The following is a 10,727-nucleotide window of genomic DNA, read 5'->3' as shown; positions in this document are numbered from 1 at the left end:
ATGAAGTATCTAGATAATTACATGTTGTATGTGCTTATTATATGTGCCAAAATTGTTATGTGTTAGATAAAATGATATAAGATGACATTTAAATTGATTTAATCATATAAGTATTATACACTTATAAATATGTATTGGGTTGTGGTAAGGGATGGTAGCTAGAAGAGGATAGATAAGTGATGGTAGATAGATAATGATAAATAGGTGATGATAAATAGGAGATGACTAGGAGATGCCCTAACCTTGAATTGTGATGTTTCGATGTAGTCATCTACCATAGTATAGATGGCGACCAATGATTTATTTAAACAAGTCATATGGAAACACCAGCAGGGTCATAACATGTAGGTGATGAGTTACGAGTTCAGGCGATGTAGTAACTACGTATTCATGTGATGATACTCTAACCTTTAGTGGACAAGTATTGGAGGAGTAATCCCCAAAACAGTATTGTCTATGCGATGTAGGCGGTGACTCTTAGGATAAATCCTTAGGGAAGAATAAATAGTAAAACGGGGATAGGTAATTGAGTTAATTGTTTGATAATTAAACATATTAAACTATAAGATTATGGGTTGAAAACCTTATGTATTTACCAGGTTTCCCAACCTGGCCCACTCGGTTTATTTGACTCGCATGTTATTAAATAAAGATATTTGGATAAGGATGTATGAGAGATTCAAGGAAATGTAGACCATTAGAATATTGAGACCTTGTAAGTCTCCGTTTATACTTATGTTTCTGTATTGACGATGACATCCTGAGTTTATAAATGAAACACATTTCTTTGAAAATACTTTGATAATAATATCATCACGTTTTTGGGACAAGTTCCGTATAATTAATCTTTTTAAAAGAATACTCTGATTTAATAAGCATAAACAAATCGGTATTTTCTTGCCGTAAAAATGGGAATGTCACAATTGGTATCAGAGTATTAGTTTAAGTGAACTAGGAATTTTAGGGAATTTCAGGGAATTTCTAGACTTAAACTTAGAATGTTAAGCAATGATCATGAGGTGTATGTCCATATTATTTTGGTTAGTGCACCTGAATTAACACAAGCACTAGGTTACTTTAGGATAAGATGCCTAATTTGCTTTTATGTGCTAAATGATGTGTAGCATGCTTTAGGTTGCCTAAATTGTTATTTCTTAATTAGATTTAAGGTCTGTTGACGACCTAGATATAGGAAATTTTATGTGTTCAGATTTCTAAACGTTTAATTGCGGTATTAAAACTGACATATAACTTTTCGGAGTAATAATGAGGATTATGCGTCTAAACCTTCTCTACCTATATTCTCGATCGGTACATCGAACGCCTGCTTTGGTGTACAGAAGGTCATGATAAGAACTTGTATCGGACTAAGCAAATGAGAAGGCTTATGATAGTGAATGATACATATCGGAAGATATCAATGATAGAACTTGTGGTGTAACTCCTGAAGTCGTCCCATCGTCTGACGTTTCACCACCAACTAAGTAGAAGAAGAATTGTAGTTGAAGATACGCGAGGAAGAAACCCTAGAAGAGTCTATTAAGACATGTGCTTATTTGGACACAATAGTATGTGTTAAATTGTTTGATGATTTTAGGAATAGAACTTAGTGGACTGCAAGACAATACTTGGGACAAGTATGAGTAGGTGTGAAATGTAGTAGAGGCCTATACTACCGGAAGCACAGGACTCGCACTTGAATCAGGGAAAGCCACAAGGTTACTAAATCTCTAAGTGATGGAGTTATTTATGTACCTAAATCTTTTCATTTAAAAAAATAAATTAAATTAAAATTACCTATGAGATTGATTTTCTAATGGAGGTGATGTCCCCCATTTCCCTTCTGATTCTAGCGGCTCAATCACACAAACACCGCCATCACTGAGTCCCACTGCACCCTTAAACTTCAAAACCCATAAGTAAACAATTACATATTATAATAGTTTCTATGTTTAACATAATACTGTAAAAAAAATAAGGATAAAGGGTAAGAGATGAAGTACATTGGCTATATTGGTAGCAAGACTAAAGGGTCTAAAGTAGGTTGCTATTGTTTGCAATTTGATTTGACAGTATAATAAATTTTAAAAAAAAATAAAAAAGGTTAAAAACTGACTTTGGATTGTTTGGCAAATATGCGGTTGAAAGTTATACGACATCTTATGTGCAGAATTGATTTTTTTGGAAAAGACAAATAAGATGAAAGTAGAACTATTGAAGGCTTTTAGTTCATGGCCTCATGTTCTTTCAAATATGTGTTCATATGGGTAGGAAGATAAATAGGAAAAAAAAAATAAGAAGATATTTAATTTCTCTTATTACATTATTAAAATGGATTTAACTGAAAATATTATATTGTAAGGTTTTCTTTTTGCGGCTTTAAGAGTAATAAAAGTATTGGTACGGAAAAAAATAACAAAATGAGAAAAGGATAGAAGGATAAAAGATGGGTAAAATGGTCATTTTCACAAGTACTTTATCAGAAGGAAGAACCATGTAATGAAGTGAAACCATGAGGGCAGCCATGTAACAAAATTTAAATTTGGACTAAAGTTGTGACTTACTGTAAACTGGAAATAATTGTCTGATAAATTCACGATTAGACTTTTGAATTGGAAAGTGAAACTATTATGGGTGGGAGGTCGGCTTACATTAATAAAGTCAATTAATTCATGGGAGCATAAGTATGTACTTCATGATCATGTTTCGTGCTTCCATAAAAATCGTCAATTGTTTAGAAGCACATAGAAATTGTTTTTTTTTTTGTGGGTGACGACTTAGGTGACAGACCGTTTACACGGCTCATGTGGAAGAAGGTTATGGAAAGTAAAGAGGATGGAGGCCTTGAAGTGGGGAGTTTGTATGCCTTCAATAGAGCTCTCTTGTTTAAGTGGAAGTGGTAGTTCCATAATAATCTTGATGCCTTATGGATTTGGGTTAACCCCAAATGATTCCTCAACACAAAATTAACCCAAAGTACTCTTCTTTTCCGTACATTTCGAAACAAGCAAAAACAAAAGGGATACAGAATATCGTGAAGAACACAAGTCCAAAATTGCACAATATCGAATCATCTTTTCAAACTTTACAACAAAAAATAAATAAAAAATAAATATTGACTATCAATCTATAACGTCGTATACCACTTTGTAAAATGAATGTCAAGTTGTACCATGTGCTTTACCAAAAGTACATGACATAAGACAAAGCATATGGCATTTATTTATTTAATCTATATATGGTTGAGAGTCCATGCAAAGGTGAACAAGTTTCTGTTGGAACTGTCCGTACAATTCACCAGCAGCAATTACATCTTCATTTTCCGGGTTTAGACCCGGCAAAACCACCAATTTTTCTTTAATTAAAGAATCCGGCTCTTTTTCAGGATCTAATTTTTCAATAAATTCGGCATGAATTTCACGACACGCGATTATAAACATGGCTGCGGTATCCGGTTGCTGCGCCCTACGGAGTGCCCCCAGTGCATCTTGTAATGAACCTGCTGCTATGAACAATATCAGGGACCTGTCATGTTCCAATTCCCAATCAGACAAAAATTGCATTTTTTTTTTTTTGGAACAAACAGAATTCGAAAAAGAAAAAAGATATTTTAGAAAACTGAATACCTCCAGATGTTATGTTCAGCATGAAGGACATGTTCAGCCCATCTGTGTAATACCCTGAAAAATCCACAAAATATATGAGACAATATCTTAATTAAATATCTTTATGAAAAAAATAAAATCCTTCTAATATTTATCATCAAATTTTGATCAGACTCCCTTAAAAAATGCAATATGTTAATGTGATATCCAAACCTTGCATAATCAGTTCCTTTTAAATGTGTTGCTGCTAATGTTGCAGCATCTGTCCAACAACCCGCATCTTGTAGCTGAAACATATGTTACAATAATGGCAACGTGACGAGGGTATTTTGGTCTTTTTGATAAAAAAAAAGGAAGAATGAAATTGGATATTTTTTTTTGTAGAAATAAAAGAACACCTGTGAACAAGCTTCTTGATACCTCCCTACAGCACATAGCAAATGTGTGCCAGATAATGACCTGTCAGTGCTCACCATACTTGCTGCAACCACCTACAACAAAATTAAATTATATATTAAAAGTGGGAAATTATATATATAATATAATATATATATATATTGAATTTTTAATTACCTTTACAGCTAATTCATTTAAAGATCTTGAAACAGCTGATGAAAGAGCAACAGCACGCAAAGCATTTGGATAAAAATAAGGGCTTTCTGGAGGAGTAGAAAGCATTAAACTTACAGCACCTTCCAAGTTACCAATTGAGACAAGCCTGATAATTAATTAATTAATTAATTAGAAAAGAAAAAGAGAATTATTTATATATTAAAAAAAAATTATAATACTGACTCATGTACACGGTTCTGAATAGATTCTTCATCTTCTAATTTTTCATGCCATGGAATACGCTCATTAGCACTTTCCCATAATTCTTCTTGCTCAAAAGCCATTAATTTAAGTTCACCATCACTCTGATCATAAATAAATATATCACTATTAAATATTAATATTGTAAAGTAAAAACACATTCCTAAAACTACTAAAAATCACAATAAAAAGGTCACTGAATCATCATTTTGGAGAAAATGAAGGGGTCTTTTTTGTTACTTTGTCCACATGGACTTTACTAATTGTTTATTTATCAATATTAATATTATAGTTATTATCAAATATTAACTTTTACTATTATAGAAAACAAATCAAGAGCAAAAAATTTGGGATTTTCGGTTTATCATCTTGTTTCGATTTTAACATTTCATGGATGTAAAACAAAAAATATTAATAAACTAAATTTTAAATAAGAATCCATAATATGCCATGTAGGATGCCACATTAGCATAGTAACCTGTATTAAAAAGAGAGGAATGGTGAAACTAACACAAAAACAATTGGTTTAATCTCAAAAAAGACCTTATATTTTGTGTTTTTTTCCGGGTTAAACCTCAAATTTATTTTTTACCTGAAAAAGACCTTGTATTTTTTCATTTTCTTCCGATCTGGCCCTTTTAGTCATTTTTTCCAAAAACAAAAAACTGTAAAATGTGAGGGTTTTTTCGAGAAAAACTAAAAAAGTTGAGGACTTATTTGGAAGCATCTAGAAGGTTGAGGGGCTTATTCGGAATAAAAAACAAAGCTGAGGGCTTTTCGGAAAAAATGAAAAAAATACAAGGTCTTTTTCAGGCAAAAAAAAAATTTGAGGTTTAATCCGGAAAAAACACAAAATATAAGTTTTTTTTAGATTAACCCAAAAAAATTAGTTTAATGGCCTATTGAGTAAAAAAAAAACTGATTAGGGACTTAAAGTGTCAAAATGGACAAGCATATTGTTATTCAATCACATTAACCCTAAAAAGAGCAAAAAAAAGTTTATTTATACCACTGTGTTGGTGTTACTTGACCCAGTTCCGGATTTACCCTTGGAGGAAATCCTAGTCAGCAAAGACACGTCATCAATTTCTTCAGACGATGAATTTACAGGGGTTTTTTCTTTTTCTTTTTGTAGAGACTTGTTAGCTAAATTGTTCATTAAGTGGTTAAGTGCATGAGGCAATTGCAACCAGAAATAAGCCTCTGATGTTTCACCAAATATTGCTGCTGAAAAAGAGAACCTTGCAGCTGAACCTTTATTCAGTATACTACCATACTCTTGCACCATTTCATCATCAAGTATGCAACCTAATAATGTAAACAAATATAAAATATGATTAAAATATATATATAAAGAAACTAATTTTGTAAAAAAATATAAACTCACCTTCTCTCTGGTAAGGCTCTAGCACCTTAAGAAGCAATTCTGGGACAACAGTGTCGCCAATTGTTGGTATATCAATTAAATAGCTACGAAGATCTCCTACTGATAATTCATTAATTTTATTATTTATAATCGTACTGCATGTGTTAAACCACGAAGGCTTCACACCACATTGCAAGATCAGCCTCAATGCCTGTTAATAATAATAATAATAATAATAAAAATAATGTTATATTTTCAATTTGTGTGATTAGAGAGAATATCAATGTTTGTTTAAAGAAAAGGTTAAGGGCAAAATTACCAAGGCATGTGCAGTAGGAAGTAATATAGGAGAACATAAAGGCATTGGTCGAAACCGCTCCTTTATTGATCCATACTGAGCTCCATAACCAGATCTTTTTTCACTGCATAAATAATAAATCATTATTATCAACTTTTTTTTTAAATATTAAATAAATATAGTTATGAAACATACATGTTAACTTCAATAAGGCGAAAGCTACTATCTGCTCCAGTAATACACAAAACCAGAGGATCATTTTTATCAGTTCTTACAGGCAACCAATCAAGTTCCAGCACTAGTGTGCCAGGAAACTGAGGCTGTAGTAATGAGTTAGCTAATGGATCCGGTGAATCCTGCAAAAAAATAATAATTTTTTTTAACTTTATAATAGCAATGTACTTTATCTTTGACCTAATAATACCAATATAGGCATTGTAGTTATTTGCTACATATTGCTATTATTGGAAAATAATGAATTTACTTATTTTGTAATTTTTTTTTGCTTACAAGGTCAAAAACGGAAAATGTATTGTCATTAAACAATACAGCGATACGTCCACGGCTTCGGTCTCCAGGAACAACGGGTGAGAATTTGATTCTTCGAATGCCTTCACGGTGAGTGTTGAAAGAGGAGGATTGTCCAGTTGTAACGTCCCACCACCGGATGTTACCTGACCTGTCCCCCATCACCTGACAAGGGTATTTTCGTCATTTTAAAAAAAAAAAGGAAAAATAAATGGAATTGAAATAGTTCCAGCGTCTTTCTTAGGTATGGTGAAATGAAATCCATCAAACATGGAATTTGAAGGATTCCGGAAGAATTGAATTGATTTCCATCTATTTGGGAAGCAAACGATGGAATGGAATCTTGAATTCCAATTCTACTGGAATGGAATCCAAGAGATTTTACTATTTACTATTTACTAACCACATGAGGCAAACGATAGGCCATAGCTCTAACGGGTCCATCGGAAGAAACAAGTGAAGAAACAGGCCACTTTGGTCTATAAAGTTATAAAAGTAAATTAGAATGAGCTATAAATAATAAATTAAATGAAAAAAAAATATAAATTGGATAATGAGTTTTTTTGTAAAGAATAATACTTGAAGTCTCGGATCCTTCGCCCTTGAACTTCAAACACCCCAAGTGCACCATTTACAAGTGCAAATGCAAAAGTCTCTGAAAACTCTTCTTGACCTCCATCTGCATTAGAAGTTACTTCTGAGCATTGAAACTTTATGATAATTAAACTTCGATGAGAAGAAGTGTTGCTATTTCTTGCATTTAACCCTAATGAAAATGCTATTAATATTATACTATACTCACTAGAGTCTGTTTCGGGAGGGGCAGAAGTGTCAGATTGCTTAGATGCTGCACTTTGTGTTGGTCTTGGAACAGTAGGAAGAGTCCACTCCAATACTGTAAATGGAAGGGCCAAAGACCTAAGCTGCAAAAAAGAAAACATTATTTGAAAAAGAGAATATTCAAAAAGAAAATTAAACAATTAACAAAAAGGACACAAGTAATCTGGTTTACCATGACTGGAGTCTTTGTCATTGCCCAAACCTCAACAGGAGCATCACGAAACAATATCAAAAGATACCTACAAAATGCATCAAGAATGTATCAAATAGGTTTAAATTAAATGTCACAATTGGGTAACAAACTATTCATTCTTTTTTTTTAAAGTACAATCAAAAGGTAAGTAAATGGAACATTTTGTTTACAAAAACACAAATAGTTCATTACCCATTAATGACATTAACCCTATCAAATGGATTGAAGAATTAAAGAAAACCCTTTTTCAAGAACAACCTTCCGGAAGATGAAGCCCTTAAAGCTCTTATGGGAGTACGTTCTGGTTTTTGTAAAACCCTAAATGTTCGATTAAGGCCAGTTCGAAGATTGGTAACAACAAGCCTATTTGTAAAGCCACCAGTTTTCTCATTTCCCTAAGTACACAGAGTAATAGTTATATGTCATTACTCATTTCAAATTGAGAAAACGAATACATGTGGTTACTTATTTAATAGTTTAATACAAGTTTTTTTCTTACATAAACATAATACATACCTGAGTGTATGAGAATGAGACTAGTCTTGTATTACCCAACCACCTTAATCCTCTTACAACACTATCATGGATACAAAAACTTGCAGCAACAGCATTTGCAGAAACATCAACAATGTCAACTGAACCACTCTGAGTTCCCAATGCAACTAGTGGAACAGCTACTGCAGGATGGTTTCCCCCTCCTTCATATAATGAGTATGATATTTAATATAAAAAATCTGATATTTGTTTTCAAATAGCAGAAAGAACTCACGTGCAAAAGTAGCAGTTAAAGAAGGGGATGGAACAGCCAGCATAGTCACTGATGAAGAAAGTAGATGCAGCTGGCCAACCAAACTGATCTGATTGAAGAATTTTATCAGTAAGAATGAATAAATAACCAAAGTCAACATTGAGTAAAAACAAGAATAAACCTTTAGTGACAGCTCATCCTTGTTCTTTTTGGAGGATGATCGACGACCCTTTCTAATATTCTCCTTATCTGTTTGTTTGACTACATCTTTCACAGAGCCAAATGAAGAATCCACTCCAGAATTTGTATCTAAAGATGAATCTTTATCTTTACTGATTTCTGCAACAATGGTGACATCTGATGCAGCTTTTTGATTCTCTGTTGGGCCTTCAGCAGTCAGAAGCCAGTTCCATATTTTTCCATCATCAGAAATGGATAACAGATGGGTTTTAGAAATGACTGGAGTTTCATCACAAAAATCGAAAGGGTTGTCAAAATCCATATCAGGTGAAGAAGTATGCTGTCCGTCAGAAAGATGCTTGTGAACATTTTGCAGGGTGGAATCTGATCGAGAGATGACAACTGCAAGAACCGAGGGAGATGGGATAGGGGTACCAAGTGAGGGCATCAATTCTTCCATCATGCACATCACATGCACCTGCTCTCCTCTGTTGTGATATAAAAATAATTAAATCCCTTTATGTTGAAGAAAACATCTACATACATAAACTATATACATAGACACTCATACATAGGCAAGCACAAAGATGAGGGCGTTATCTTGCAGGTTCCTTACATGTAGAGAAATTCAGATTAATAAATGAATATGATTGAAGGTTAAGCAATTATGGCCATATTCATATCTCAAGGCAATAATCAAACATACTTTATATAGTTTTTCGATTGAGTAGAAAATTTACTTACTCCTTCCTCCTCCAAGCGCTTAGGCGTCCATCAAAATGAGCACAGTAGACCACCTCCAAGCTTGGGTCAGGCAACACATCGAGAAACTTTCCACATCCTCTAGGTAAATTGATACGAGACAAAGCCGTTTTATATTGCATATCGAACACAACCAATTCCCTTGGAAAAGTCACATACAAAATGTGCTTCCAATGTGGAGAAAACGCGATTTTCACTACGTAAGTGGGGAAGGACGCCATTGCCGGAGAATTGTTGATTGAACCGGAAGTACTAGCGGCAGCTGCATCTCTCTCCAGCTTATTCAATTCAGAGACATCGGTAGGTATTTGAAGTTCTTTCAATACGACGTCCGATTCCGAATTGTCGCCATGAACTTTGATCGCTAGAAGGAAGCCTCTGAGACCTACAACACAGAAATGGCGGGAATCAAAGGGATCACGTTTAATGCACGAGAAGGTTTCCGGAGCGGCGTCGTATTTGAAGAAGCAACGCCCAGTGGATGTTTCGAATAGAGAGAGGAGCGAGGATCCGGTTATGGCAGCAATGATCCACGAATCAGGTCTGGATTGGATCCAACACAGGTCTTGGATACCTAATTTGGAGTTCGGATCGGTTTGAAGGAAAAGAGGAGCAGATGCTTTGACGCGTGGATCAAGGAGGCAAACACGGCCTTGGCGGTCGCCGGCGGCGAGGAGAAGGTGGGAGTGCGAAGACGTAGGATCATGTGAGAGAAGATCGAGGCGAAGCGGAGTAGGGCACCAACGGACGGCGGTGACAAAGGGAGACAAATAGGAAGATGTTGAAGAACTTGTGGTGGAATTCGCAGTGCTGGCGGACGGAGGAGGAATCGGAAGGACTGATACGAGTTGCATTGAGCGTGAGTCGACTATGGCGACACTGCTGCCGGCGGCGTAGGCTAGAAGTCCGGTCGAACGGAGGTCGGCAGATCCGCCGTTGTTGCGGGAAGGTGGACCTGGTAGCATGTAGTCCCAGGAGTCGTTTGGTGGCCGTTGAATCGACGACATTGTCGCCGGCCCGATTCTCCGCTGAGCTGATTTTGACCGTAATCGGGATCGGACAGTCGTCAGTTACATCCCCGTTTCCACTGTTGTCAAATAAATGGCATGACTGATTTTGTCTGCGGGGGTAGTTGTATTTCACCCTTATTTTATTGCATTCAAGTAACTAAAGTTTTAGATATATGACAAAATGCCACTAATTATCCATTTTTATTGAAAAAGTTTATATTTTACATGTATCTAAGTTTTTCAAATAAAATCATTACTTCAAGACGATGGGCGTATTTGGCACGGAGCTTTTGAAAGTGTTTGGGAGCTTCTATCTTTTAGCTTTTGAAAGTGTTTAAACAAAAAGTTTTGTTTGGCAATACGAGCGTTTAGCTTTTAGTTTTA

General features: G+C 34.9%; 1 protein-coding gene across 3 annotated transcripts; it reads right to left on the bottom strand.

Annotated features, from left to right (window-relative positions):
* Positions 1-3,032: 3,032 nt before the first annotated feature.
* LOC145123950 (uncharacterized) lies at positions 3,033-10,468 on the bottom strand. Of its 3 annotated transcripts, XM_079059139.1 has the most exons (20): positions 9,316-10,466; positions 8,573-9,059; positions 8,413-8,500; positions 8,160-8,341; positions 7,902-8,038; positions 7,623-7,689; positions 7,413-7,533; positions 7,190-7,289; positions 7,014-7,089; positions 6,593-6,775; positions 6,278-6,438; positions 6,104-6,206; positions 5,806-5,995; positions 5,428-5,726; positions 4,401-4,522; positions 4,179-4,323; positions 4,004-4,096; positions 3,819-3,892; positions 3,627-3,680; positions 3,033-3,525 (listed from the first exon to the last, which is right to left on the bottom strand). In XM_079059139.1, the coding sequence occupies exons 1-20, from the start codon at positions 10,338-10,340 to the stop codon at positions 3,228-3,230; spliced, it is 4,005 nt and encodes a 1,334-aa protein (XP_078915265.1). In that variant the 5' UTR covers positions 10,341-10,466; the 3' UTR covers positions 3,033-3,227. The 3 variants fall into 3 exon arrangements, with proteins under 3 accessions (XP_078915265.1, XP_078915264.1, XP_078915266.1); XM_079059138.1 differs by having other exon boundaries at positions 8,413-9,059; positions 9,316-10,467; XM_079059140.1 differs by having other exon boundaries at positions 3,327-3,502; positions 8,413-9,059; positions 9,316-10,468.
* Between the last annotated feature and the right edge of the window lie 259 nt (positions 10,469-10,727).

The sequence above is a fragment of the Lactuca virosa genome, chromosome 7, assembly GCF_052849685.1.
Source record: "Lactuca virosa cultivar CGN04683 chromosome 7, Lactuca_virosa_CGN04683_v6, whole genome shotgun sequence".
Taxonomy (NCBI): Eukaryota; Viridiplantae; Streptophyta; class Magnoliopsida; order Asterales; family Asteraceae; genus Lactuca; species Lactuca virosa.
The sequence above is the reverse complement of the archived record's forward strand: the minus strand, read 5'-3'. Positions and strand labels throughout refer to the sequence as shown.

Coding starts and splice junctions, on each gene's coding strand:
- LOC145123950 (XM_079059138.1), bottom strand. CDS start 10,340: ATGTCGTCGATTCAACGGCCACCAAACGACTCCTGGGACTACATGCTA. Junction 9,060..9,315: donor AGCGCTTGGAGGAGGAAGGA/GTAAGTAAATTT, acceptor ATATCACAACAG/AGGAGAGCAGGTGCATGTGA. Junction 4,097..4,178: donor TAAATGAATTAGCTGTAAAG/GTAATTAAAAAT, acceptor ATTTTGTTGTAG/GTGGTTGCAGCAAGTATGGT.